This window comes from Cyanistes caeruleus, chromosome 2 (assembly GCF_971803275.1).
Source record: "Cyanistes caeruleus chromosome 2, bCyaCae1.hap1.1, whole genome shotgun sequence".
Classification (NCBI taxonomy): domain Eukaryota; kingdom Metazoa; phylum Chordata; class Aves; order Passeriformes; family Paridae; genus Cyanistes; species Cyanistes caeruleus.
In genome coordinates, this window is record NC_141702.1 from 114,788,816 (window position 1) to 114,815,144 (window position 26,329).

Below are 26,329 nucleotides of genomic sequence, written 5' to 3' on the forward strand. Positions count from 1 at the left end.
GCTTCATAAACTGACATTCTGGTCAGACAGGTTACCTCCCTCACAGGTTGAGGCAACAAATTGCTAAACCCCAGCTCAGAGAGCACCTGCTCTAAGTACAAGTTATCCCAATCCCACAGGGTTTGCTAGCATCGCTTAGACTGCCACTCCAGTCAGGCTAAATAAGCCTCCTCTGTGTAGTTGCTTTTGAGAGCTTGTTGAGAAGACCTACAGAGAGAAGAATTTGCTGTAAGGGTAAAGTCTACAACACCAGAAATTCACAGGAAAGGAAACAGTATTGTTTCATAATTGCACTTAAACATGACTGCTGAAATTATACACAGACACTATAGATGTAAAGACTCAAAGCAAGTCTTTACACAACCAGTTTGATCTCATATGTTTACAATTTTCATATATGAAAAATACCTTGGAAACATAGTTGCCATAAAAGTACCTCTTTGCATCCTACAATATTCACCAAACGTTTTTACTTCCTCAGACTAATAATACTCTAGGTCAATTTAACTCTATACCTTTAATGAAGTATCAGGGTTGAGACGCCCAAAACCACAGGAAGCCAAGAGACATCCAATCCCAACTCATATTTTCAAGCTCATCTCCTAGATTCTCCTAATTATATTCAGACATAAAGGATATCAGTATTAAAATACATTTATACACACATGATATACCTAGAAGTACCACTTCACAGCTGTTCCCTAAAATAAAAGAAATTTTTAAAAAATTAAAACTAAAAAAAACCAAAATTGCAAGGGCAAATTACTCATTACCCCAATTGGAATTTAGCAGGTCAAGTCTGACATAAATTTCATTGTAAATGAAATTTACAGTAGGGCTTGGTGAAATTTTAGATGAAAGTTTATTTAGCAGTAGTAGTGTATAAAACTGACATTAGCCTTTTTACTAAGTGTCTTCTCAGGTATTTTTTTTTTTTCCCAATGTACAAACAGATCACACTAAATTTAATAGTAAAACTTAAAATCAGTTTTGAAAGTTATCAACGTTTTGTTGTTGTTGTTTTTGGAAGGCAAACAGCTGAACTAATGAGCAATGCAAAGAAATTTATTTCCAGACAGGCAAAACCACCACTTCCACTCAGCAATCTGGCCCAGCACCCCTCCTGAGCCCTACTATGATAAAAAAAAAAGGCAAACAGTGCCTAAGTTTTACAGCTCATCCATAAGAAAAGCATGAAGGAACGACCTGCTTGGCTATATTTTTTAACACATGTGTGCTTGCACACATGCACAGGTGCGTAAGTGAAGCAGTTTCCAAATTTGTGTCAAGCAGCCAGAACTGAGTATGTAAAACATCAAAACACATTTGCAAACTTTCCTCCTACAAACTGCAAAATGCAAGATGGCAGAAATTCAGTTTTAACATGCCAAGATCAAACCTTGAGTAATGCACCTAACACCACATCAGAGGAACAAAAGAACAACAATCTTCAATTCCAGTCTTTTAAATAATTTCTGAATTTTAGGAACATATGGGTAGTGTATCCTTGTTACAAATAGCGTTATTCCCTATACAGATTCTTATGAAAACCCATTACTGAATGGAATTATAAACTCCTTCAAAATGCCATGAGAATATTATGATTTGACTTGAATGTTTTGATGTCAGTTTTTATTGGAAACATTACTAATCATCAATAACTCCTCATTCAACAGAATTTGGGATCAATTGTATCTGGCACATTTTTCAAAGACATTTGAAAAATTTAGAGTTACAGAATCGTAGAATGGTTTGCATTTGAAAGTACCTTAATGATAATTTATTTTCAGCCCCTTGCTGTGGGCAGGGACACTTTTGACTAGACCACATTGCTCAGAGCCCCATCCAACCTGGCCTTGAACACTTCCAAGGATGGGGCACCCTCACAGCAAAAAACGTTCTCCTAATATCTAATTTAAACCTACTCTTTTCCAGTTTGAATCCATTCCACCTTGTCCTGTCACTGCATGCTCTTGAAAAAATAGGCTCCCTGTGGGTACTGGATTATTTTAGGACATCTAATACTCTATCAGACTTTACATTCAAAAGAAACCATATATGTTCTCGTGAGTCTTGTATGGCTTTTTTAAGTACACAGAACTTACAGACACAAAGCAGCTTTTCTGAATCAGAAAGAGTTAAAGCAGCTTCCTGAGGAAGTTTCTTCCATAAGAATTCCTCCTCACAAGTGAAATTAAATCACAAAGGAGAAGGCAGACAGACAAAAAGACTCAAAACTCTATACTGTGGCCAGGATATACTATTTGACATGCTAAAATAGACATGCACAAAAGGAAACACACACACAAGAACTATAAAGTTCTTGGAGCTCTTTTTTGTTATAAGACAGCTGCAAACACGTAGCTGTTAGCATTACTGACTGAGGAAAAGATTCATTTATTTCAAGTAGCAGCTAAGCAACCTTTGACCACTCTAAGACCTGACAACTTTAATTAGTTTTAGCTTAAAACGGAACCAAACTTGGCTCTGGCGTCTCTCCAAATAATTTTATCCCAGACTGCTCTCTGTTCCTAGTGGAGCATTGCAGTATAATTACTTTAATCTCTTCATAGGCATGTTCCATTTGCTAGCTTTCCAAGGAAATTTACAGCCTTAACATATAGCTCAAAAATAGTAAAAAAAAAAATATTTCTCATATTAGTGAAACAAAAATTAACAACAAGCCTCCATTTCATACTGGCCTGTGAAGAGAGTTTTTACTTTTCAGAAGTTTCTATGCCAAACCTATGCTCACCATGTTCAATTAAAGACACAGATACAACAGCTCTGTGCAGTGCATGCACAGAGAAGCTGCAGACCTGTTTGTATGGTTGGTGTTTGGTTTTTTTCAGGTTTAGCTTGTATCATTCTAGACAAGGAAATGACCATCTGGCACAAATTCCCAACATATTAGCAGCCATAACTATTTCCAGATTAAATAATGTTATCACGTTGCTATAAAACACTAACAGCACTTAAAGATTCAGCTGCTCTGATCTGGCCACCTCACCCACAAGCTCAACAGAAAATAGCTGGGCAGCCTATTTTTGCATGAAGTCAAAGTTATCGGAGAGAACAGGAAAGGGGGCCCTTGAGCAGAATATTTTTCCCTAACTGTCTTAATCTACATTCACATTTCCCAGAGTTCTCTGTTGAACTGCACAAGATGGTCTGCCTGTTTCACAGAACAAGTCACAAGATGAATCCTGGAGCATGGAACAGCACATGGAGCTGTGAGGGACATGAAAGAGGGGACTCTGACAGGAGCCTCAAGTCCATTACCGTGGGTAATCCTGCTGTGTATCAGAGTGCTCAGGTAGACTCTGCACTCACATTTGTTTTCCTTCCAGCAGGGCTCTAAGTAACAAGTTGCAAAATGTACAGGTATAGAAATGTTCATATAATAGGGTTTTTTCTTAACAGGCTTTGGTTTCGGAAAATCACAACTTGAAAAATACATATTTACATGGAACACAGGTTAATCTCATACTTAAGATGGAGGGAAACTGTCCCTTGCTTCTGTATGAAATCTCACAACTTTAGCCCTGTCCCTGTGAAAACTGCTCCCTGCACGGATGAGCTTCTCTTCTCACGTCAGAAACTCACTCTGCCTGCAGAGAATTGTCAACCACAATCTTCATCCAAGAAGAGGAGACAACATTATGGATTTCCCACTATAATTCAGAGTGCAATTTTCATCAGAGGATGAACTTAATTAAAATAAGACAGGACAGCAGAAGTAATAAAAAACCTTTTAATTACATTTCTATGGTTTTGGATTTGTCCTCAAGCTAGAAATCCAGACTGCCTCAGCCTTCACCAAAAATATGAAAGGAATTCAACTTCCAAAGTTTTCCTGAGCAAGCAAAAAAACACTGAATGTCAAAAAAAATTACTACTTTCAATTTGTGCCTCTCTATCAAAAAATAACTTGCAGGAACACAGAAAACAGACCATATTTATTCTAAAAAGACTGAATTAAAACACTTTTGGAAATAAAACTCATACATTTCCAAACTCTGTAATATACCATGTGTTCTTCCATACACAGCCCTGGTGCAGAAGGTCTGTATTTTCTTCCCCACACTCACCACTACAAAGCCCCAAAGCTGCAATCCATAAACATTACTACACAGCACCTATAAATGGTTTAATTAAATGCTGTTGATACAAACTCTTTATAAGCTATCAGCGTGGCAACCTCTCATGGGCTCCCCTCAGTCAGCAAAATAAAGGCGGCCATAGGGACAATACAATGCTTAACAACAAGATGCTCTCCCAGGGCACACAGGTACCAAGCTAATGAGACACCAAGTCATTCACTGCCAGGGAAGCAGGGTGCAACACAAAGAAAACAGCAGGGAAATTCACTTAAGTTGCCCAGGCGACAGCAAAGCAACGTGATGAAAATTCCCAGTCGCCCAGTGGCAGGGAAAGCATTGGGGCGAGCTCATGCCAGCCCAGGGCTGGGACTGCAGCACACTCTAGTGACCCGAAGTCTCCACAGTAAAAACTAAATAAATTCAATGCTGAGCTCCCCAAAAAATCTAAGGAGCAGCGATTTGAACTATGTCTCCATTCATAAAGCATTTGATGCTTTTTAAGAGGCAAAGGATTGACCACTGTTGGTCTGGGACCATCAACCGTTTTCTCCTCTTGTCCTGTGAAGGCAAATTGTGATTATTATGAAATTTGACATTTCTTTGGGGCAGATTTAAACACTGATAATTAACAATTGATGAGCTATGGTTCTGCACTTTGTCCTATGGCTGAGAACCGATGTGCAGCGGACAACAGCGTGGAGCCTGTGTGCAGATGCCACAGCAGCACCCCAGCTCCAGCAGGACTGCACCAGGACACTTCCCCACAAACACTCAGGCTACACATGCAGGCTGGGCTGTAAAATGTAACTGAAAATCAGCAGCTTTTCAACAGGTGCTTCAGCTACTGCAACAAACAGTCCATTTGCAATACCAAAAATAACTAAAAATATGGACTTCTTTCCCTCCCCATCCCCTCTAAGAATTTTACAGTGATCTTGCACAACACTAGCAAGAAAAATAATTTATATACACTCTCAATGCAAATTGCTTCACTAAGGCTGGAAAAGTGAAAGAAATCCAGAAAAAAATTATAAAATAAATTCAGCATGGCTGACTTCTACATTTCCATGCACTTGCCCAGAACAGCCCTGGCTTGGCAGGCCCTAGAGTTCAAGCACACAGACAGACCTCTCTCATTCAGAGTAAAGTATTACTCATTTCAATTTCTGAGAAGCTTCCAAATATAACTACAGTCCCAACTCACAACACCTTGGTCAAGTGGCCCTTTCCCACTCACACCTTTAGCCCATCATTCCCTCATCTTCTCAAATTAAAGCAAAATTCTTTTCATATCCTATGGTTTTACTGACAAATCTTCATAATCTGTAGGTGGTGTCTTAGTGACTCCATGGACTCAGTGACAAGATAAGCCTCAATAATTCAAACCCATCAAACCACTGAATTTTTTCACCATGTGCCCTCCTGCATTCCAGTGCAAATTTCCTTCTCCCACTCATTTTCAGCACTTCAGTTTTAATTCTCCCATTTCTCTGTTTTTCCCAGTGTTTCTCTGTGATTCCCTGTGTGCCTTTGTTTCTCCTTCTCTTGCTTCAATTTGTTTGAAAGTGCTTAAATTAAAGAAGCTTTCCCAATCATTCTGCCATGTCTTGAGTTGTTGCTCTTGTTCTCGGTGCAAGCGTGAATCATTGGTTAATCCAAAGCCCCGTACGTATGCACACACACACCACACCAGCACACAATGTCTGACATTCTTCTCATAATGACTTTACAGAACAATTACCATTACACAAGACACATTTGGTACCCAAGGTAGCACCACTTCAGTCAGGAATATATACTCAAAAAAATAATTTTGGAGAGTTTAAGTTTCAGACTGTTAAGAACATCATGACTACAGCAAGTACTTACAATGGATCATTGTACCTACTAATGAACAAAGCCTGTTGAAACACTAAACTGCATGATTATTGCTTAATTTCTAGATGTGGATACACCTCATTGCCTCTCTGTACAGACTACACTTTGAAGCTGAAATAATGAACTACATGATTAGAGAGCAGCTTTTAAAGAGAACAAAACTTAGTGCCATTTTATTAAATACCAGGGGAAAAAAAAAACCAACTTCAATGAGAAATAGTCCTGTAACACATCATTTTTCAAGACTTTTATATGTCCTTAAATTATGGATGAACAATCCTTCCCAAGTGAACGTGACTACGCCTGCACTAAATTTAAGAACTTGTGCAGCTTCTTCCAGGTTCAACGCTTAAACTCAAATCTTCTGAGTGACACAAATGCCTTATTTAAAATCAGCATTTTCATTAAATTTGCAAGCTATTACATGTGATGTAAGTATTAAGCTTCAGAAGCATAATGTGTTGGTACCAAAAAGAATCATCCGTACACTCTGAAAAGGAAGTATTTTGGACAAAGGAGGAAGAAAAACGCTTTGGAAGTACCAGATGTGCATATCCCATCCTTAAGATGAAATAGTTGACACAAGCTGACAATAGAAATTCTACATCTATTAGCAAGTAACATTTAACACCTTCTTTCAGCAAGGTGTTCAAAAGAAAAAAGAGAGCCACCACTTTTCACTGGTATGAAAGAACAGTAATACTAATCCATGAACAATGACAAGCTTTCTTGCCATTCCCTTCTCCCATCATGCTTGAAGCTACCTTCACACAAGCATGCATGTTACATGGCAGGCAAGTCAATTATGACACTCTACAGAAAAAGAAAAAATAGCGTTTCAAAGAAGATATATAATTGAAACAAAGTTCTGGAATATAAAATCAGTCACCTGTGTACCACCAAAATTGTATTAATAGATTTACCTCAATACTGCTAAGAACCAGCCCTCTGGGTTACCTGTACCAGTTTGTACCAAAGTTGAATTAAAAGCCTAGGGCTGTTCAGCAACTGATTTAATTTCATGTTCATATGCACATTTTCTTTCTCACTGAATTCATAGAATCATTATATGCACTGACAAGGGATCAAAATTCAGGATCATAACTAAAAACTCTTCAGTCTCTCTAATTATATGGGATTTATATTCTGTATTTGCACAATGCCATGCAGACTGCTGATGGTTCAGACTGTTTCTTTAGCTGGTCTGGAAGAAACACTTAAAACTGCAGCTATTTTTTTTTTTTTAAGCAAAACACAAAGAATGCAAATATACACACTTATTATATGCTGCAGTACAGATATTGAAAATTAAATACTATGCTTGAAGTGTATAAACATCATCTAGACAAGAGCCCATGTCTAAATAGCATAACAACCACAAGCAAAAAAAGTTAAGCAAATTCATTAACTGATTTCACCACAACCAAAAAACACCCAAAATTCCACTTCTAACATTAAATCATTCTCTGTCTCACCAGACTAAGTCCACATTTGCAACAATATTTTCATGCCAGGACTGGAGAAAAATTACACCCAAGATAGAACAAATGCAATTTCTAAATTACATTATTTAGCAAGACTTGCAAGATAATGTTGCTTAACAAAGGTAATAAAAACTTTTAAAATAAAAATTGAAAAATCAAAGCACAGTTTCTAGCAGAAGGAATGTTACATTTGGCCAAGGAATTTTAAAAAAATATAAATAAATAAAATCCCTTGATTCAGGAGACCACACCAGGGAAGAGAGAGACTACTCAGTTTGCACAGATCCAAAGTGCCTGTGCCCTTTTCCTAAATCTGTGGATCATGAAACAATGTTCTTCCATCACTGCCACAAACAAGTCCAAGCCCACTGGAGTTCCACGGGCCCCAGCTCACAGCTGTATCTTTTCTTGCTGAGGAGTGATAATTTACCACCTTCAGCACCAAATATCAAGGCATGCCTGCCTTGAGCCTTCCTCTCATTAAACAAAAAGAAAAAAGAAAAAAAAAAAAGAAAAAAGGAAAAGAAATTCATGAGCAAGAAATCCAGAGAGGACGACAATGCCACTGATAAATCAGATTCACGTTCCAAGCCAGGGAGAGGTAACGATATACTTCGGTTTTCAATTTAATCAAAGCAGAAGAGTGAGCTTTTCACTACATATCTTGGCTAAAAAAGAAACATGTCCTAGCTTAGCTTCATCATGCCTGCACCAGCAAATTGACTTAATTGTCAGCAAGGAATTATGAAATATGAAGTGACTCCAGCAGCGCTCCAGGGAGACTCCTGAGGCACGGTGTCTGTAGCAGAGACACCAAAGTGCCATCCATCTCACTCTCACCCTCAGGCAAAGCACAACAGCCTTGGCTCTCTAAAAGAGGCCGCCGAAAAGAACAAAACCTGGCTTTCCTGGATGATTAGCAGTGGCTCAAATAGGAAATTTTAAATACATCAGCACAGCTTCCCTGGCTGCTGAAAGCACAGGCAGGAAGTCGTGATTTGAGACACCAATTTGTAGTTACAAGGCTACATCCACTTACAGCTCACAGGGCCCTTTTTAAGGAGGGAGACAATACCGTGTATATCTCCCCTCTCACATCCTTCTCCCCACTGATAAGGGTAGCAAGGGCAGAAAGGGAGGCCACAGTCAACACAAGCAGCTCTGCTGGATGCTAGCACTAGAGGCCAGAACAGGACAGGAAGGCACCGGAGATGAAGCTAAGCTATACTTTCTGACTCCTGGTTTCAGTCTGACAGTGCCAGCATGACAGAAGAGGAGAAGCCACATGTAACTCAGCTCCTGGGACATGGGCACTAAGAAAAAAGTAGGGAGCCCAAAATCTTTTTCTGGGTCTTTGATAAGAGCTATAGAGATAAGTACTCCCACCTAAATAAAAACACCCCTTTGACCTGTCCATCGGTCACTGATTCACTTCAGATTTAAGAGACAGTTTGTGTTTTAATCTCACCTATTACTGGTGGTGGGGACTAGTCTGAACTAGAGTTGCAGCCTCTCAAGCTGTAAACTCCTGACCTAAAGAGCCTTTGGGCTGTAAGCCCTGCCAAAACTCCACGTTTGGGTCTCCTAAGCAGGTTCTTTTATATCAGAAGGGAGGGGGAAGTGAGTGATAGAAAAATCACTCTTGGTGGTGAAACAGCCCTAATACTGATCACTCAGCTCTCTGAAATGCTGTGTTTGTTATCTAGTGGGAGAGGGGGGCTATAATTAGTTGAACCATGGCCAAAGCAAGAACTGCTGGTTGGCAAAACTCTGCAAAAATTGTCTGGCCTCCAGCACTCAGAGAGACCTTCATCCAAGAAATCATAGAAAACCAAGAAGTAAGCATTTGCCCTGGTCTACCCCTCCCCCAAGGTTGATTTAGTTGTTTTATTTTTTAAGGTAGTGGACAACCTAAAATGAAAATTGTTATAGAACCTAAGAAATAAGCTGTCATTAATAAATTCTCTCAGCTTTTTCTCTCTCTCAGCTTCCCTGGGTTGGTGAACTCTGCAGGTAAAATGCACCAGTCCTCACTGACTGACTATTTTGAAAATCATTCTAAAATTTGATTTTCATTTCAGAAAGAGTAATGAAATCACTCAGATTTGTAGAAATTCAGAACTAGTCTAGTGTCCTGGACCACATTGGTCAACATAATCCCTTCAAAGCGGACTGAAACTGATAGGATGAGAAAAGAGAGTCCCTCTGGAATAGCCTGTATACCACAAATTCTTAGAAACGTAGCAGGAATGGGTTGCCAGTTACTATTATCTGGCATATCAAGTCACAGGGAAGACTTACATTCCTCTATAACCTGGTTTGATAGAGTTGAAAGCAATACTACCTCTTTCTTACATAAAAAGTTATTTCACATGACACAAGAGTACAGTTCCCTTGAAGAAGCAATATGGTTCACACTTTAAATTTAAAAAGCATTTCTAACATGGATTTGCAATGCAAAACATTCTAAATACAAATCAAATATAGCTGACAGAACCATCTTTTTGAGGCAGCCCACAACTAGGCATGCCAGATATTAACTATTTCTATTTATTACTCGACAGAAACCAGCTTTCAAGCATAAAATGAAGGTGCTACTGAGACATATTTCAGTGATTCATGTTGCACACCGGATTAAAGTTACTGCGGCACAGACACGCGAGTGATAAAAGAGAGAAGGAGTAATAATCCTAAAAAGTTCTCCAAATCAGTGTTTTTCCCACAAGTTTCAACTACTCAGACACAATAGACAACGAAAGCCCCAGGCTTCAAGGCTTCGCTGGTGAAACCATCTGAGAACAAGGGCCATTACAACATCGCTCCCGTAAGAGCCAAGTCATTTTTTTCTTCATGAGACGGCCGGCCCTCGGGCACAGCTCAGGCGAGAAGCTGCACAGCTCCAAATAGCTCCTCTGCAGCCAGGAGGAACGTGTTAGGGACAGGATACCCGAGGGCGGAAGGAACAGGACCACCCACGTCTCCTCTTGGCCATTCACACATATTGTGCAAGTGACAATCCAGGCAGGAGATACTAAGCCGAACCTTGAATGTTCCTGTCCCCCCAGAGTGAAGGGAAGAAGTCCGGGAGCAGCAGCAGCTCATCACCCCACTGCTGTGAGGAAAGCACAGGGCCTTGCAGCACCTCCAATACTGTAATTAAACCAATTCCCAAACACATCCAAACAACTTTGAACAACGGTATGTTAACATGCAAGTGACTACTCCTTGCACACGATACAAACACACTTGTCATTGTGCTTGGATTAACAAGCAAATACCGCTTTCACAAGCTTCCACCGACCTTTGATGTATTTAGCTGCCATTACTAATTTTTATGACTGTGACAGCAGGTCACACAAAGGAGTTTGGAGCCCAGATTTTTAAAGCCAGGCTGTACCCTTAAGACTATTTTCTAAGTGAGAGGCATTCTGAATTCCTAAAGAAAGCAACTTGTGTTTTTACAAACAGAAATGTTTTTCTTTTCTCAGAAAATCAGTTGCTAACAGTCATAGGTCAAAACAAAACCTAAACTGCATTTCACAGTCCATAATTATTTATTTAACAAGTAATGGAAGCTGTATTTCAAGGGACTAACATTTCCAAGACCTGCAGCAAATGGCAAAGCACTAGGCAAACCCTAAATGCTAGCAAAGGGTGGAAGACTCAGCAGCTAAGAGAATTAAGCAATAGCAACTCCTCCTGCCTGAGAAGGCAGGGGAGACAGACAGGGTCAGCCAGCTGCACGACAGCAGTTTTGAACATCAACTCTGACTACTGCTTTTTTATCCCATTTTCTGCATATAGCAAATTAGATAAGATAAACCTAAAGCTTACTTGCTCCAATCAAAGCAGACCTTCCCCTATTCAATACTTAACTGCATATATTTAACGAGATTACAATACACGCAGAAATGCTAATTCCCATGCTGACCTTACTGTACTACTTACAGTGACTGAGACAGTGTTGATCTGTGCAAAGCCAGAACAACTCCATGGCTAGAAACAGAAAGGGAGGAAAGAACAAACATACATCTGGACAGAGGAGACTGGGGGGCAACATTAACAGTACAGGGATCGTCTCAGCCTACCAGCTGACCTCTCACCGAAAATATTTTGTAAGTAGAGAGAGGAGACCTCAAAGAAGTCTTCTCTTTTGTGCCCCAGCATTTGGAAATTACTTGACTGGTGTGGGTTTTTTAACATGCAAAAGCTTGAAAAAAACCCACAATGTTGCACGTCTATCTTGACTGAGAACACACTGGTGCAACTATCGGCTTAAAAAACCCACAATCCTTTAGATAATCCCCCACAAGTCCTGATTAAAAGTGGATTTAATATTATGAAACGATGCATAATTGTTCAAGACGACCTTGAGTAGTTTCTTACACCACTCTGCTCCATCAGCACAGTAAAGATGACAGCTGCACTGTCAAATGTATGATAAGACAGGCTGATAGCAAGGTCTCTCCAAAATATTTTCCTCTATGAAGTAAAACAGATGCTTACAGTTCTTCCAAACCGCGCCTGTCTCCTGTTCTATTTCAAACACACTGAACACACATAATGAAATGGAGTCGGCATTTAATAAGCACGAGCTGTATCGATGGCCTATCCAACAAGCACGCCTCAAATACACGCGTTTTGTTTCCTCTGCTTAAGTCATCACCGATTTTATGTCCAGGAAAATTAAGGTACGCAGGCCTAAAAGTGGTTATACGATAACAGGGGCACTATTGCCACCTGCTGTCAGAAAGGATTCACAGCATCCCACACCACCTCGTGCTTCCCAACTGAGGGAAGTCACGGACTTGTGAAGAAATACAACTTCGTGGGGGTTTTGCTTGTATACTGCTAGTTTTCTCTAGAAGAAGCACACACGAAAAAGGCTCAGGGTAACCATGGCATGAAGGATCAATAATCACATTGGGGTAAGAGATAATAAATGGGTTTAACAACTGATGCACAAAGAAATAAGGAGAACACATTGGTCTAGGTAAAACACTGTCCTGAAAGCATCACCACTGAAAACAGACTTGTAAATAAATCCAGCTACCATAGGCCATCAGGTTAGATAAGGCTACTAAAACAACCACCTTGCCCATTTTATATCAGATTTTCAGAACACAAACTATGTTGAATCCTGTCAGAGGAGAGAGCCGGCCATTAACTTTGTGTCAGGGTATTTCCTAGAATCACAAAATGGCCCATTTTGGAAGGAACCATCAAAGATCATCTAGTTCAACCCCTCCTCGCCATGAGCAGGGACATGTTTCATTAACCCAGGTTGCTTCTATCTGACCTTGAACATTTCCAGGGATGGGGCATCCACAACTTTTCTAGGGAAACCCTATTCGATAGCTAGGTATCAGATACTTAAGGATCATACACACTCCTCTCATTCCACCCAGACTTCTGTGGGAGCACAGAATAACATGGAAAGTCAAAAAGCTTAGCTCTGAACCTCAGCATCCGTGTCTGGTGCCTCAGCCCACGATCTGTTAGTTTAAGGAGCCTTTTGAATGCATTGTTCCAGTGAAAAGTACATTTCCTTCTCTCCTGGCTTTTTTTATGGCTTCTCAGTAAGACACTGAACACTCACATCCCACTGCTTGAAATCATCCCTTGATTATCATTAAGATGCAGTGCCTGGCCATATGGCAGGTTGAGTGGCAAAGCTCTCCTTGAGTCATGCCAGGTTTAGGCCTCCATTCCACCACCCAAGGCTCTCGGCTCCCTGGCACCACACACAATGTGGCAGGATAACGTCCGGGTGTCTGAGGCACATTTCCACCCAGAAGCCGTCTCCGTTAGCCACATGAGATGGCTGTGAGCACACTGGTGGAATACCAGCAAGAAAACATTCCACCACAATTCATTTCCCCTTCCACAGCACCCCAGAACAAGGAACAAAGTACTTCCCTGATACATGTCTGCAGCACTGCCAAACCTTTCTTTTTTTAATGCTTAAGTTTGGAGTTATACTGATTATACCTGAGATCTTTCCAAAGTGCCATTGCAACCATCCTTTCTGCAGGGCAATTCTGAGTGAGCCTCCTCAGTCACAAGCCTTGGCTGTGTGGTTACACCAAATGGTGTTTGACTGAGGCAGCAGCTACAGTTCACCACCTAAATTAAACCACACCTCCAGCAGTACTTGCCTTCCATTTCATTCTCTTGAACACTGTCACTATACACAGACTTTTCATCCAATATGAATATTACACTACAGGGAGGAACAGCATTGAAATGAAATTAGACCAAAAGCAGAGGGCAAGTTTAACTACATTTACTGCTCACCAGCCAAGCTTAAAGCATTTTCCACAGAAAGCAGTAATAAACTCACTCACAGATGTCACAGTTGAGCATGACCGATTCCCTCAACTATTAACATTGACTTTCCTGATGAGTAAGTGAGGACTATATATAAATTAGTCTGGGGTTTTACACACAAGAGTAATTGTACCAACTGTAAATTAACTTGAGAAACCTTTGATTAACACCACAGTTTGCTCACAGTAAAGATGAAAACCAAATTAACAACAATCAGTTAGCGATATTGGTCCTATTCCTAGAGGAAATTACAACAGTGAAAGTTACATAGGCAGATGCCAGATGCCTCCATGCAAGAGATTTCAATACGAGTTTTCCATTTTCCTATCTGTACACTGGAGATAAAACATGTCAAGTATGTTTACAAAACATTCTAGCAGACGGCAAACTCACTAAGAAGCTCCAGTATAATCAACCATTTACGTTTAGCTCAACTGAAAAAAATAATGAAAATAAAAACCCCACAAAAATCAATACTAATAAATGTAAAAATCCCATGTTGAAATGCTATAAGCAACTTAAGGGCAGATTTTACATTTTGTTTCTTCCATATTCAATAGAAGGAACATTTAAGTGACTTATTTTCATAGCAAATTATTGAAGAATTTCAAATGAGCTCCAGAGTAAGAATTACTGGTCACTGTAAAATAAAAAGGGGGAGAGAATAAGTATACACACAATACCGGATCAGGCTCCGTGACTGACTCAAATACCTTCATAATATTCAGACAAGCCACTTCTGAAGTAATTTCTACTTCAGAAGTTACAAGATGAAAATTCTGTGTGATAAATTAAGTTGCCAAATGAAATGGATTAGCAATCAGTGAAATTGCCTGATGTCAGATCTGTTCCAGATTAGAATCCATCCTTTTTCCCCACCTGTTCATTAAGCACCAAGTTCAAGGCAACTGCAGTGACTGATTGCACATTAACGAGCTGTTTGTGTGGAAAGACAGAGTCTAGTCCCTATCTATACTTACACACTTGTATAAGCGTAATTCACTGATAATATATTCAGCTCCCAGTATCAATACATAGCTCTTCTACTTTGATGTGCAATTTTGAGCTTGAGAAAAAAAGGGACACTTCATTAAGTCAAACAGCCATATTCAAGGTCAAGGCCAGGAAATGATGAATCTGGAAGAAAATATGTTGCTATCTCCAGATAAAAAAAGCTGGATACAGAAATGGCTGGGACACAGAAGTACTGAAACATGGTTGTGAAGCCAGAAGCCTGAGGGAAGAAAGGCATATTTCACTACAAAAGGTGAGATTCAATGTTAAATTATCTATTTCATCCTATAAATTGATTAATGCCAAGGCTCCAGTGAAAATCAGTCCTGCAACAAGCAAACACAGGGTATTTAAAACTGAAGATTTCTCAGTTCCACATAACATTCAGTACCAGGACAGGGAGGCACGGCAGGACAAGCATTCCAAACTCTTAATTTTTATTTTTTTTTAAACTCAGCTGTAATTCTCTCTCTGGAAACAACTCTGCCTCTTAAAGCAACCAGGAGACAATCATCTCCATGCACCTTCTCTCGGCTGGCCCTGCACACTGCACCAAGGAAGCTGGACAACCAGTGCCTGCCAAACCAGCATTCCCAGCTCAGGCAACTCACTGCACACAGGTAGGTGGTTTCCTGTAGAGGAAACCTCTTCTTGAGCAATGTGAGGCTCAGAAACTGAATTCCAGCATCAGGGGTTAGTAAAAACAGAACATAAGGAGTTGTTTACATATGTTAGTCACCAACTCTTTTCTCTCTTTATCAGAGGAAGATTTTATATCATGTTTGTTTTCTCACAAAGATATTAATTTTTAAAATTGAGTTCCTTCCCTGAATTTTTGCGTATTAGAAATTATTCCAGCATTCAAATACAGTTTAAAGGGAGACACCTAGTTGCTATAACTGTAGCAAGTCTCTAATTGCAAACTTAGACACAATAGTACACACTAACAGTACCAGAAATACCTAACTGAACAGACATGAACATCTTCCTTTTTCCTGAAGATTAAAGCTTTCTGTTCTCAGTACCATACTCTGTTCTCATACCATACTTGGTACTGATACCAAGAATATTATTCAAAGATAAGAAGAAATACTATCTCTTCTAATGTTCTGCAAGTCTTCATCCTCCTCCTCCCTACCAGATAAAAATAAGGAGAATTCTTTTTTCCCTTGACATAATGGTTTCCCGTTGTTCTTCCTGCTAGTAAAAACTCCCTCAGAAGCATATGAGTACATGCCTCCTTATCTTATAACTGGACAGTAAGATTTATTAACAGGTAGGAAGTGCATGAACACCTGAGGTCAGTAGTGATGAACTGCTGCTTTAGGTGCATGAGGTACACAGACATCCCCATCACACCCACTCCCAAACTGCCACTCCTGTACCTACTTCAGATAGTTACTGCACATGACATAAATAGCAACACAGCTTTCCTTATTAAAAACACAGAGGAAATGTAGTCCTCTGCTGCCTAGTTGATACTATAAATATGGAAGAAATTGTTTTTCAAACCTTACTCAGGCTTCTACTGCTTATTTCTGTATTTGGAATTGCCAGAGGGACTAAATGGCCCCTCTGTCCCCTCCCTAGACAGAGACATACCGCACCCCCTCCAAGCTCCGTTCTGATGATTTATTCAGATGTTGGCTAATTGTGGTTATCTGGCTTCCAAGTGCTTGAAGCACTTTTGGCATCAGGATGAAGTGACATCCAGGAGCATTTAATCTGTTAAAAAGGCCAGTCAGCACAGATTAATGCAGTAAGCACATGCCTCAAGGAGAGCCTGTTTACATTCTTAGTGTAGTAACAAAGCGCAGAGAAGGATATAGCAGTAAAAATAAGATTTTCATACAAGTCTTACCTCAATCCTTTAAAGCAATGTGTGAAGGAAACAGCATAAAAGAACACCTTAAGCAAAATATCAAGTTAAACTGATACCTGTCTGCAATGCAATCAGTAGTAAGGAAGTTTTAGGAAACCATTGTGTAAGGAAAAGACATTTTACAGGGGTAGGTAATTGACATCAATTTTAGCAAAATGGCACATCAGCTCCTTTTCTCAGCTCCTTTCTCTCTCACAATGCATCTCAGATCCTCACTCTAATTTTGAATGGTTTCAAAGAGGCTGTTTTGATGTGGTTCTTCTGAAAATGAGCAAAGACACAAACTGCACGTAAAGTATTTTTGGAAAGTAAGCAACATTCAGTCTGTCTACTAAAAGTCTAGGACAAAAAGGGATCCTTTTGCAGCAGTGTTCATCTGTGATACCCTGATATTTAGCTACAGAAGATCACCATTTATATTAATTTATATCTCATTTCCTCCTTACATATTTGAGAATACACATTTTATTTTGCCAATATGTCTGTGTCCAAATCTGGAGACAATCTGAAACACCTGGAACCCCTCCACAGCCCCAGAATTTGCTAGACCATTCCCTTTACTTCAACCATATTTAGTTCTTCACTTAAGTCAATGCAAATGTTCAACCTGTATCTTACTGTGGCTTTGACTTGGATAGAACTTGCTGTATTTTAAACTATTTATTACAGGAGAAAGTTAATGGAGTATCTAAACTCAGAGAGAAAGCCTCTCAAGGGTCTCTTCCTCCCTTCCTAACCCATGGCTTGCAACAGATAGGAGGGAGTCAATCATTAACATTTGGGGTAGTCAAAAGACATTAAGTATAAAAAGAACTTGCACAGATTTACATCCAAAAAACTTACCTTCTGTTCCATATTCAACAGGCTGCATTTTATTCAACTTACACACAGAAATTGGTACAGTGGCTCAGTACCTCAAAGCCTCAGGTCTTTGAGGTTCAGATAACTTCAGATGCAGAAGAAAAAACAGCTCTTTGCAAAAGCATTATATGGTGCAGAAACATGTGTTTAGATACTTAGAGACACTACAATTTCACTCAAACTGTTGGATTTAAAAAGAATCTCAGCTCAGCAGATGTTTTGCATAAATAATATGAATCTTGAATCAAAACACCTTCCTCATGTAGCTTTCCAGCCATCCTCCACAGTTTGAAAGGTTAACAAAGTAACACTAAAACCATGAGCAAATCAAAGGCTTAGACTTAATTACTGCACTGACACATAGAGAGCATATGGTTTTTCCAAAGTAACTGTAGGTTAGCATTTTATTCTAAACTTATTAATATCTCATAATAGTTAACATATTATGTCCTTTAAGAACTACAGAAGGTTACAAAAGAGTTAGAAGAATGCTAAAAATCCACCTGTACTAATCCCCTGGCCCTAGGACTGCTGTGTCAGTCTGATACACCAAAGTACCAGTGTATAAACATGTTCCTTTCAGTAAACAGCTTTGCCAACATCTAATCTGAATCTCCCTTTAAGCCAGTAACTTTTGCCAAAAGCTTTCTAGATACTTTCAGAGTGTTATGTCCCCCTTTAGGACTTTCAGCCTCAGTCTGTTTTGAGTGGTCCTTAAACCTTTTCTCAAAATTGCATTTTGATTTTATTTTATTTTTCTCCTCAGAGAGATGCATTTCTTACCAGGATGGCAGGCAGATAATAAGTTTATAGGCAGATAATATCATTTGTAGCATGGGATATAGGTTTTTTGGACCTTTCAGGAAAATGAAAGGGGGATTTAAACTAAGCAAAGTGAAGTATTCCTGTTTTAAAGCTAATCCATAACTAGTTCCAGTTTGTAATTCAAGGGAGGCCTGTGAACAAAGAGAAGCTAAATATAAATGGAGAGAAGTATGCTAATATTGACTTACTGGAAAGCAATAAAGTAAGGAAGTCAGCAAAAGCAGTACTGGAAAAATCATCTTAAAAAAAGAATGAGAAAAAATATTAAAGCTTCATAGGCCTTGTCAACACAGTGAGGAGAGAATCATGTTACATGGATGCTACTGTACTGCTTGTTATTTAGGAAGGCTTTTGTGCATCAGTAAACTAGAAGATAGATTATTTTTTTTTGTCTGGGAATACCAGCCTTAGTACTTGGAATGCAAAAATGGATTTTGAAAGGGCTGTGGATTTCATCTGCACTTCCCAAAACCCATTAGCAGATGCCCACCAGTAAAGTGGTATGTCACACAATCAAACAGTCCAAGGGAGTCTGTTCACTAGCCTCTACACTGTGTGAGCAAACATTCCTGTGCTCTTCACAGACATAAGAAGCAGTAGCTCCACACAGCATTTTCCTCTGATAAGCAAACACATCAATTTTGGCCATTACAACCCTTTTACAACCTCTGAACTTTATTCCATCACGGAGAAGATACCACAGCACATTTCCTTCCAAAAAATGAATACCACCAAAATTATTTCTTGAAAATTAATCAGTTAATCAATGCCACTCAAATACTAGGAGGGAAAAAAATTTCAGCCTCAGGACACACAAACCACACACTCTTTTTGGAGTGGAGAGTGCAGGCAAGATTTTGCTATGGGCATGTGCACAGGGGTAAACTTTCCCATTGTTTTTTTGTCAAAACACTGAATTACTAATACACTAATTAAGTAATTAATTGCACAGGCATTTCCCTCTTTTTGTCACAAGATGTACACACAGTTCTTCACCTCGGCTGCACACATAGGACACGATCACTAAGCACAAAGAGGTACTAAAACATGTAAAACTCTGTAGATCATGGCCAAAAACTTGAAAAATACAATCTCCCAACAAGAAAGCAAATATGAAAACCACATAAACCAAATTCTGTTTTCCTATCCCCTTGTTGTTGAAGTTCTCACACTACCTAGCCCACTAGTGGCTTGATTTATAAAAGCAGACTGGAATGTACTGTATTAGCTTAGTAACAAAAATGAGCCTTCTACAATGCAAAGTGTGAAGTCTCAGCTAACCAAGTTCAGCCAAAACATGGACATAAGATCATTACTTTTTTCATGGCAACCATGCTATTAAAGTTTCACAATAAACTCTGCCACAGTAAATGCACACAGGATGAACAGATACAATATGAAGGAACTGGGGGAAAAGCCATTTTTCAACTGATTTCCACAGGATGCACCAGTTTTAGGCAAGTTTTCAGAGTTCACACTTGTACCATGGAGCTATAAAGAATTTTCAAGGCATAGCTACATAAAATATTTAACCACCTACCAGCATTAACGATGGCATCAACCTCAAGCAGCGTAATGTCACCTCTATAGAGAGAAACTTTCTCACTCAGACTTTTCTTCCCTTGCAGATCTTCTTTAGTGTTTTCACCTACAGAACAAGAAAGCAGAAAGACCAGGCTATAAGTGTGGGTCCGAGGTAATTATTTACAAGCCCTGAACAGGCAGCAATCCAGTGACACTACTGCTGTCAGACTGCAGCATCTTTCAGTTTCACCTCGAGAGGGCACCGGTAACCCACAGAGACACCAGCACTGCCCTAACATCAAGCTGCTTCCTTGCAACTTGTTCCCAAATAGAAGCTAGGAGGAATCACTGAATCCTTATCCACATACCATTTGGTTACAAAACTGTAGAAATATACGTATTTTTTGAGTGAGATCCACCAAGTAATTTTATTTGGTAATCACAAGAGTGTAAATTGCAAAAACAGAGAAATTAAGATTACCCTCCTAACCAGAGTAATAATTTCTGCAATCCAGAACTATACCAAGTGAGTACAAAAATACACAAAGCACACCATTTGTCAACAGCCCCAGAATTCAGAGACCAGCTTCTGAAGACATGTAGCCAGACAAGCCTGAAAAAAAATCCATGCAAATTTTAAACTTGGAACTTTGTCACCTTAAATTGCTCAACTAGGATGAGACAGGTGGTGAAGACAACATATACTAGCTTGCAACAGATTTGTTACTAAATAATGTTACCATAGGTCCCTTATTCCTGTAAACACTTGAGATTTTGCATCACCAAATCATTTATATCCAATTCAGTCTATAGAACTTCGCAGTTACCTCAAACCCTTGCACAAACATACTGCCCAAAGCTCCACCAAGTTAGACACTGCACATCACCAGAAATGAACCGAGAAGAGAAGATTATTAAATTAACTTTTGCTATTACTTTTTTTTAATTCTTTCCAACACAAGTCTCAAGAAGCTTCATCTATTGGTCAGAAATAGAACTCATTTGCTGAGGTAACAAGTGTGAATCTATTTCATATCTTTAAAACAAGTGAAGGTGAATCAATTTCAAATCTTCAAAACAAGTGAAGTTCGTAGATAAGCAAAAAGAGTCTTCAATATTTCGTGAGAAAGTAGAAGCAGTCCAAACAAATTTCTCCTTCTAGTCTTACCCTCCATTTCCATCAACTCAAGAATACCAACTCGGACATGTCAGCAGTTCCTGGCTGAGCACTGGGGAGCACATCCCCAAGCTCCTGAGGCCTGTCCCACAGTGGCACGACAGAGCAGCATGCTGAGACAGCTGCACGCTCAGGCCTGGCCTTGCCTTGCCATTCCCAGCCTCTGGCTGCCCGGCAGCAGCCCTGTGACATCGCAGCTGATGCCAGCACCTTGCACAGAGCCCGCGGGCACTGCCCGGCTCAGCTCGGGCTCAGGCCGAGAGGTCACAGCTCCTGGGGCAGCTCCGCCATGCTCCGCCCGGGGCTCTCCCTGCTCCTGGGGCTCTGCCTGGCCTGGCTGCTGCCCAGCACGCTCAGAGCTCGCAGCGGTCCCGCCAGGAGCACGGCCCGGCTGCCCGTGCCAGCCCAGGACGCGCGGCAGCCGGGCACCGGCACGGGCTGTGCCGGCCTGTGGCCCGTGCAGATGCGCTGCTGTGCCGTCCTAGCGCTGTCCCTGCTGCTCGCCGCGCTCTGCCTCGGCTGCAGCCTGCGGAGAAAGGCCCAGAGGCAGCTGAGAGAGGTGAGGGATGGCGACCGGGCAGCTGGGATGGTGCCGGGGGCCGGGAGCGACACCGCGTAGGGCGAGGAGAGGCAGCCCCTGTGCAGAGGAAAGCCGGGGCAGGCACCGAGGCTCCTCTGCCTCTTCCCAGCCCCGTGCCCGAGCCCAAAGGCAGAGGTGGGGCTCAGCCCCCGTGCTCCCGGGAGGAAACAAGGGCAGGCCGAGCCACCAGAACAAGACAGAAGCTGCCCGAGCTCCTCTCCGCACAACCTGCAGCCTGGAGCGGCCCGGCCCGGCCCCAGATTCCCCGGGAGAGCCCAAGGGACCCGGCCCTGCAGCCCCTGTGCCCCTTCGATCGCGCCCCTGCCCTGTGTCTCCCAGGAGAAGGCCCGGGCACCCTCAGCAGGGCCAAGGACCTGCTGCCTGGCTGGCTGCTCGCCCCTCAGTGACGGGGTCAGCCAGAAGGAAAACTCGGCCTCCAGCAAGAGCTTCCTGAGGCACCTGCGCCAGCGCTGCCTGCGGGGGGACGCGCTCCAGAGAGCAAGGAACAAGGACGTGTGGAAGGACCTAGACGAGGAGGCAGCGCTTTTCTCTGATTGACAAAACGGCACCTGCTAGGCAAATGGAGCAATATACTGCAAGATTACTCATACAGATTTTTATAATTATTAAAATTATTTACTAAATAAGACAGCTTTTGTTTTTGTTTTAACTTTAGTCTTGGAAACAAGTTGATTGTAACTCTTACGAGAAAGTGAAGTCAACGGCCACTAAATCACCTTGCCACATATACTCACGGAAGATTGAGATGATCCTGGCACATCCTTTCCAAAATTTGGGGGTTCAGGCTATTACTGACAACGCACAAAAGTGGAAACAGTGCTGCAGGTCCTCCTCTTGTCTCCTCTGCCCCAGCCTCAGTAATACATTACAGCTGAAAACCTTTACCAGAAACAGCTGAACGTTCATGCCCCACCCCACTTTTTCCCCCCTCTAGACCCAGCCATGATTTTCTATCCCTCTGCCTATACAATCCAATTTCATTTAGCTCTTCCTCCTACATCGTCCTTTGATCCTTCATTCATGTTCATAACATCTCAGAGTCCACAGAGCCAGAGCCTGAAGTAGGATGAGGTTGATTACATGAGCTCTTCACTCCAAATAGAGAAAATAGGCAGTCCTAGCCCTCAACTCCTTCCAGATCACTCCCGAGGATAAGGGCCTTTACAGCTTAACAAGGGTAGAAAAATGCATTAAATTGAGTCCACATAAACTGTGCTTGAAAAGAAAACAGATAAAGTTCATCTGAACCAAGTGGACAAGGGACTGTCAGAACATCTCACTAGAGGGAGCCCCCACCCAGGACATAAATGTACTCAGCTGGTACAATGGACAAGGATGGCACAAACCTACAGCCCTGCAACTCAATCACTGTTCAAATAGCCAGTTTTAAAGTCTAATATACTCTATATTAATTTTTTAAACAGGTCTCAAGCATCCAATTACAGAAATCCCTACAGCAATACCAAAGAGCTTACCACTAGAGGGAAGAGAAAAACCTACAGCTTGAAGAGTTTATTAAAAAAAACCCACTACATTTGCATTTTGAAACGACTGTTAATGAAAGAGTAGAGCACTCACAAAGTAGTAAAACAGGTACCAAAGCCTCACAGTATAAAGCAATACCTATGGCAAAGTAAAAGTGGCTTGGCTCTCCATGAGGAAAGTCCGATAAGAGAAGGAATCAAAGAGAAAACAAGTGAGAAGGATTGATGGCAGTGAGGCTCACAGGCTCACACTGTTGTAAGGGAAGTTTGTTGAACAAGTCACACGACACATTTCTCCTCAATTCCATAAAAACAAGTAGCAGATGTAGACTGCAAGAGAAAAAAGCTGAAAACAGTAGAGTTTCATCACTTCTAGCCAGCTTGAGAATCCACAGCTGAAGGAAGTAAATTAATTCCAAGTTCAACAGAAATAAGTATGCCCACTACCTCATCCCTGCTACAATAGCTGCTAGCAGAGATGTATCCCCACAAGGAAGGCTTCTCGAAGAGGATCTGGAAAAAGAACCTGAGCACGGGACAAAAATCACATCATCCCTGGACAAATGGCAGCCCTTCCACTCCTGGGAAGAATCCTCAGCCAATACTTGACTAGGACACTAAACCACTTTTCATGGGTTGCTGAAAACACAAAGGAGATGAGCAAGCTTTAGGAGTACATCTGACCCTGGTGGAATGTGCAAAAGCAATTCTGCTACAGACTCTTTGTTTTTTCCCTTCAGTGCCTATTTTACTTCAGGTTTTGTTTCCACAAGTTTCCTGGACAGACTAAAAATTATGAACTATTAGCAATTACTAATCTCACAACTTTCCATTCCATTTGTTTCTGCATAGGCTTACGAAGGCATTAGAAAAGACAGATTGTAAGAGCTGTAATATTATATGTCTGCTTCTACTCCTACTAAGCATGGATGACTGTACAGGAAAGGCAATTGCTTATCTAAATCAAGATAAAGCATTATTTCCATATGTTCCACCACCAGGGGAAAAGCATTCACAGATGCACTGTAGTACTTCAGATTTGTAGTACAGATTTGCTCTATCACTTCTTGGACTTAAACAAGATCAGAACCTGAGCACAAGGAAGAAACATCTGTTGCAGACAAATCACTTTCTGCCCAGCCAAAAACGCAGCACAACATGCAAGTCAAAAGCACTTGATGATGAACACCAACACCTTCTCCTTGGCTGCACACTCTGCCAATATGGTCTGTTTCAGCTAATTACCAAGTGGCATAATTGGATTAGCTGACGACTACAGCCAAATACCAAACTCTGTAGGCAAAGACACCACAAATCACAGAATAGATGTGATTGGGGTGGCACCTCTAGTGATCAAGTCACCCAGAGCAAGTTGTGTAGGACCCTGTCCCAGTTCAATTTGAAATATCTCTTAAGACACAGATTCCACAGCCTCTTCAAGTAACTCGTACAAGTGTTCAGCCAGCCTCACAGTATAGTTGGCACGTGTAGTTTTGGTTTTTAATGCTCAGAAAGAATTTCCTCTTTCAACTTCTGTCTACTACCTCTTGCCCTGTCACTGTGTACCACAAGAGATGAGTCTGGAGAGATTTCCTCCACTCGATGTTTATGAACACTGATCAGATCCCATCTGGGGTATCTCTTCTTCATGCTAAACCTCAGCTCTCCCAGTCTCTCCGGGCATAGGAGATGCTCCAGCCCCCTAATAAGTTCCAATCATCTCTGTGGCTCATCTGGTGCATGAACCACACTTCCCAGTTCTGCACCACTGACCAACCTCCTGAGGTCACGCTTTCCCCCATCTTTCAGGTCAGGAGGTCACAGTATCTCCTATCCAAGGTTCTACAGGAGGCATGAGATATCCCCCATCCAAAGGGCTGTAACTCACCCGTGTACAACTACCGCAAAAAGCTCCGAGCTCGCTCGCTCAGGCCAAGTTTAACACAGTGATATGGCTACAAGCAGCCTTCAAATAAGGTTGTAAGTTTGAACCTTGACTTTTCAGCCACATTTAAATGGGAGCCATTGAAGACATTTTCACATTACAGACAAAAAGAGTGGTGTACCATGAGAATGGATCAAAACAGCCAGTCACTCTGAACAACCCACACAATGCTCATGCAAAATGCAATTTTCTTGTGTTACAAGGCCTTGCATAGTCCTTAAACAACCTTTTTCTCAGTCTATCCCACACAGTTCTCTATATCCCCAAAATAACAAAGCTGAAAGGCAAAAAAACCCTTTCAGTCTGGGAGAAAAAAACTAGAAGAAAAGGAGCCTGTCTTTTTTATGAAGTTTTTGTAAACCAAGAGAAGACTTGGTGTGGCACGTTAAAGTAACGAAGAACAACGTTTGAGAAAGGAGTAAAAACAATCGAGGAGAAGAACAGGAACACATTCGCAATTCTCATTTGTGATGCACCCTTATCTGCAGGGACATGCAACTGTCAATTCATAAATCAGTCCTCTCACTTCAGCAGCATGCACATTGACAGCAAAGACACGACGCAAGTAGGCTGAGACCCTTGGGTATTTGTGTGTTTACTTAGAGAGTCAGCATCCAGCTGCTCTGGTTGCTATGCTTGCTGGAGATTTCATGATTTAGGGTCCATAGAAAAGGCTGCTGGTTCAGCTGTGACTCAGAAGAAGCTGTGTTTTGTCTGTGTGAAGAAACTCATTCAATCACCGTCTTATTTGGTTAGTTTTATAATGTGGACCTTCAGAAGGATTCCAGACTTTGTAATGATATAGTGGAATAAAAATGCTGTTGGATACAGTATTTTGCTAAGTTCTTGCACAAGCCTGATTATCAGTACCTCACTCTGAGTGACACCAAGAATTTCAACACAGATTCTTCTCAGTGAATGGCAGCCTGAGTTGTACTGAAGTACATCAAATGGTCATCCAAGGTCACATGGAGGCATGAACTGCACTGCACTGCCTCAAACTCAATTCCTACTTTATAACCTCTCTCAACTAGAGAGAGCTCATAATTAACAATGGAAGTTCAAAAAAGGAAACACAAACATATGACTCTGCTTTAGATCACTCTTCATTGCCCCATGAGTATGTTGACACTTGTCTATAGAACTAGAGGACAAGTGATTCTGCTTCAGTAGATCCCTTCCAAGGGAAAGCAGATCCCTTCACCGCAGGAGCTGTGTCTT

At 41.1% G+C, this 26,329-nt stretch overlaps 2 protein-coding genes across 10 annotated transcripts in view; one reads left to right on the forward strand and one right to left on the reverse strand.

The window, feature by feature from the left end:
* Nucleotides 1-26,329, reverse strand: part of MACROD2 (mono-ADP ribosylhydrolase 2) — an 846,953-nt gene that overhangs the window by 806,053 nt on the left and 14,571 nt on the right. For 7 of the 9 annotated variants that reach the window (XM_086879293.1, XM_086879291.1, XM_086879294.1 and 4 more), the window contains one exon: nucleotides 19,918-20,025. In XM_086879293.1, coding sequence (XP_086735419.1) covers nucleotides 19,918-20,025 — 108 coding nt within the window. Of the gene's footprint in view, nucleotides 1-19,917; nucleotides 20,026-21,069; nucleotides 21,631-26,329 lie in introns of those variants that run through there. The other 2 variants (XM_086879295.1, XM_023923187.2) reach the window with 2 other exon arrangements.
* LOC147655151 (uncharacterized) lies at nucleotides 21,161-22,307 on the forward strand. Its single transcript, XM_086879296.1, has 2 exons — nucleotides 21,161-21,637; nucleotides 21,998-22,307. Exons 1-2 carry the CDS (start codon nucleotides 21,368-21,370, stop codon nucleotides 22,214-22,216), a joined length of 489 nt encoding a protein of 162 aa, XP_086735422.1. The 5' UTR covers nucleotides 21,161-21,367; the 3' UTR covers nucleotides 22,217-22,307.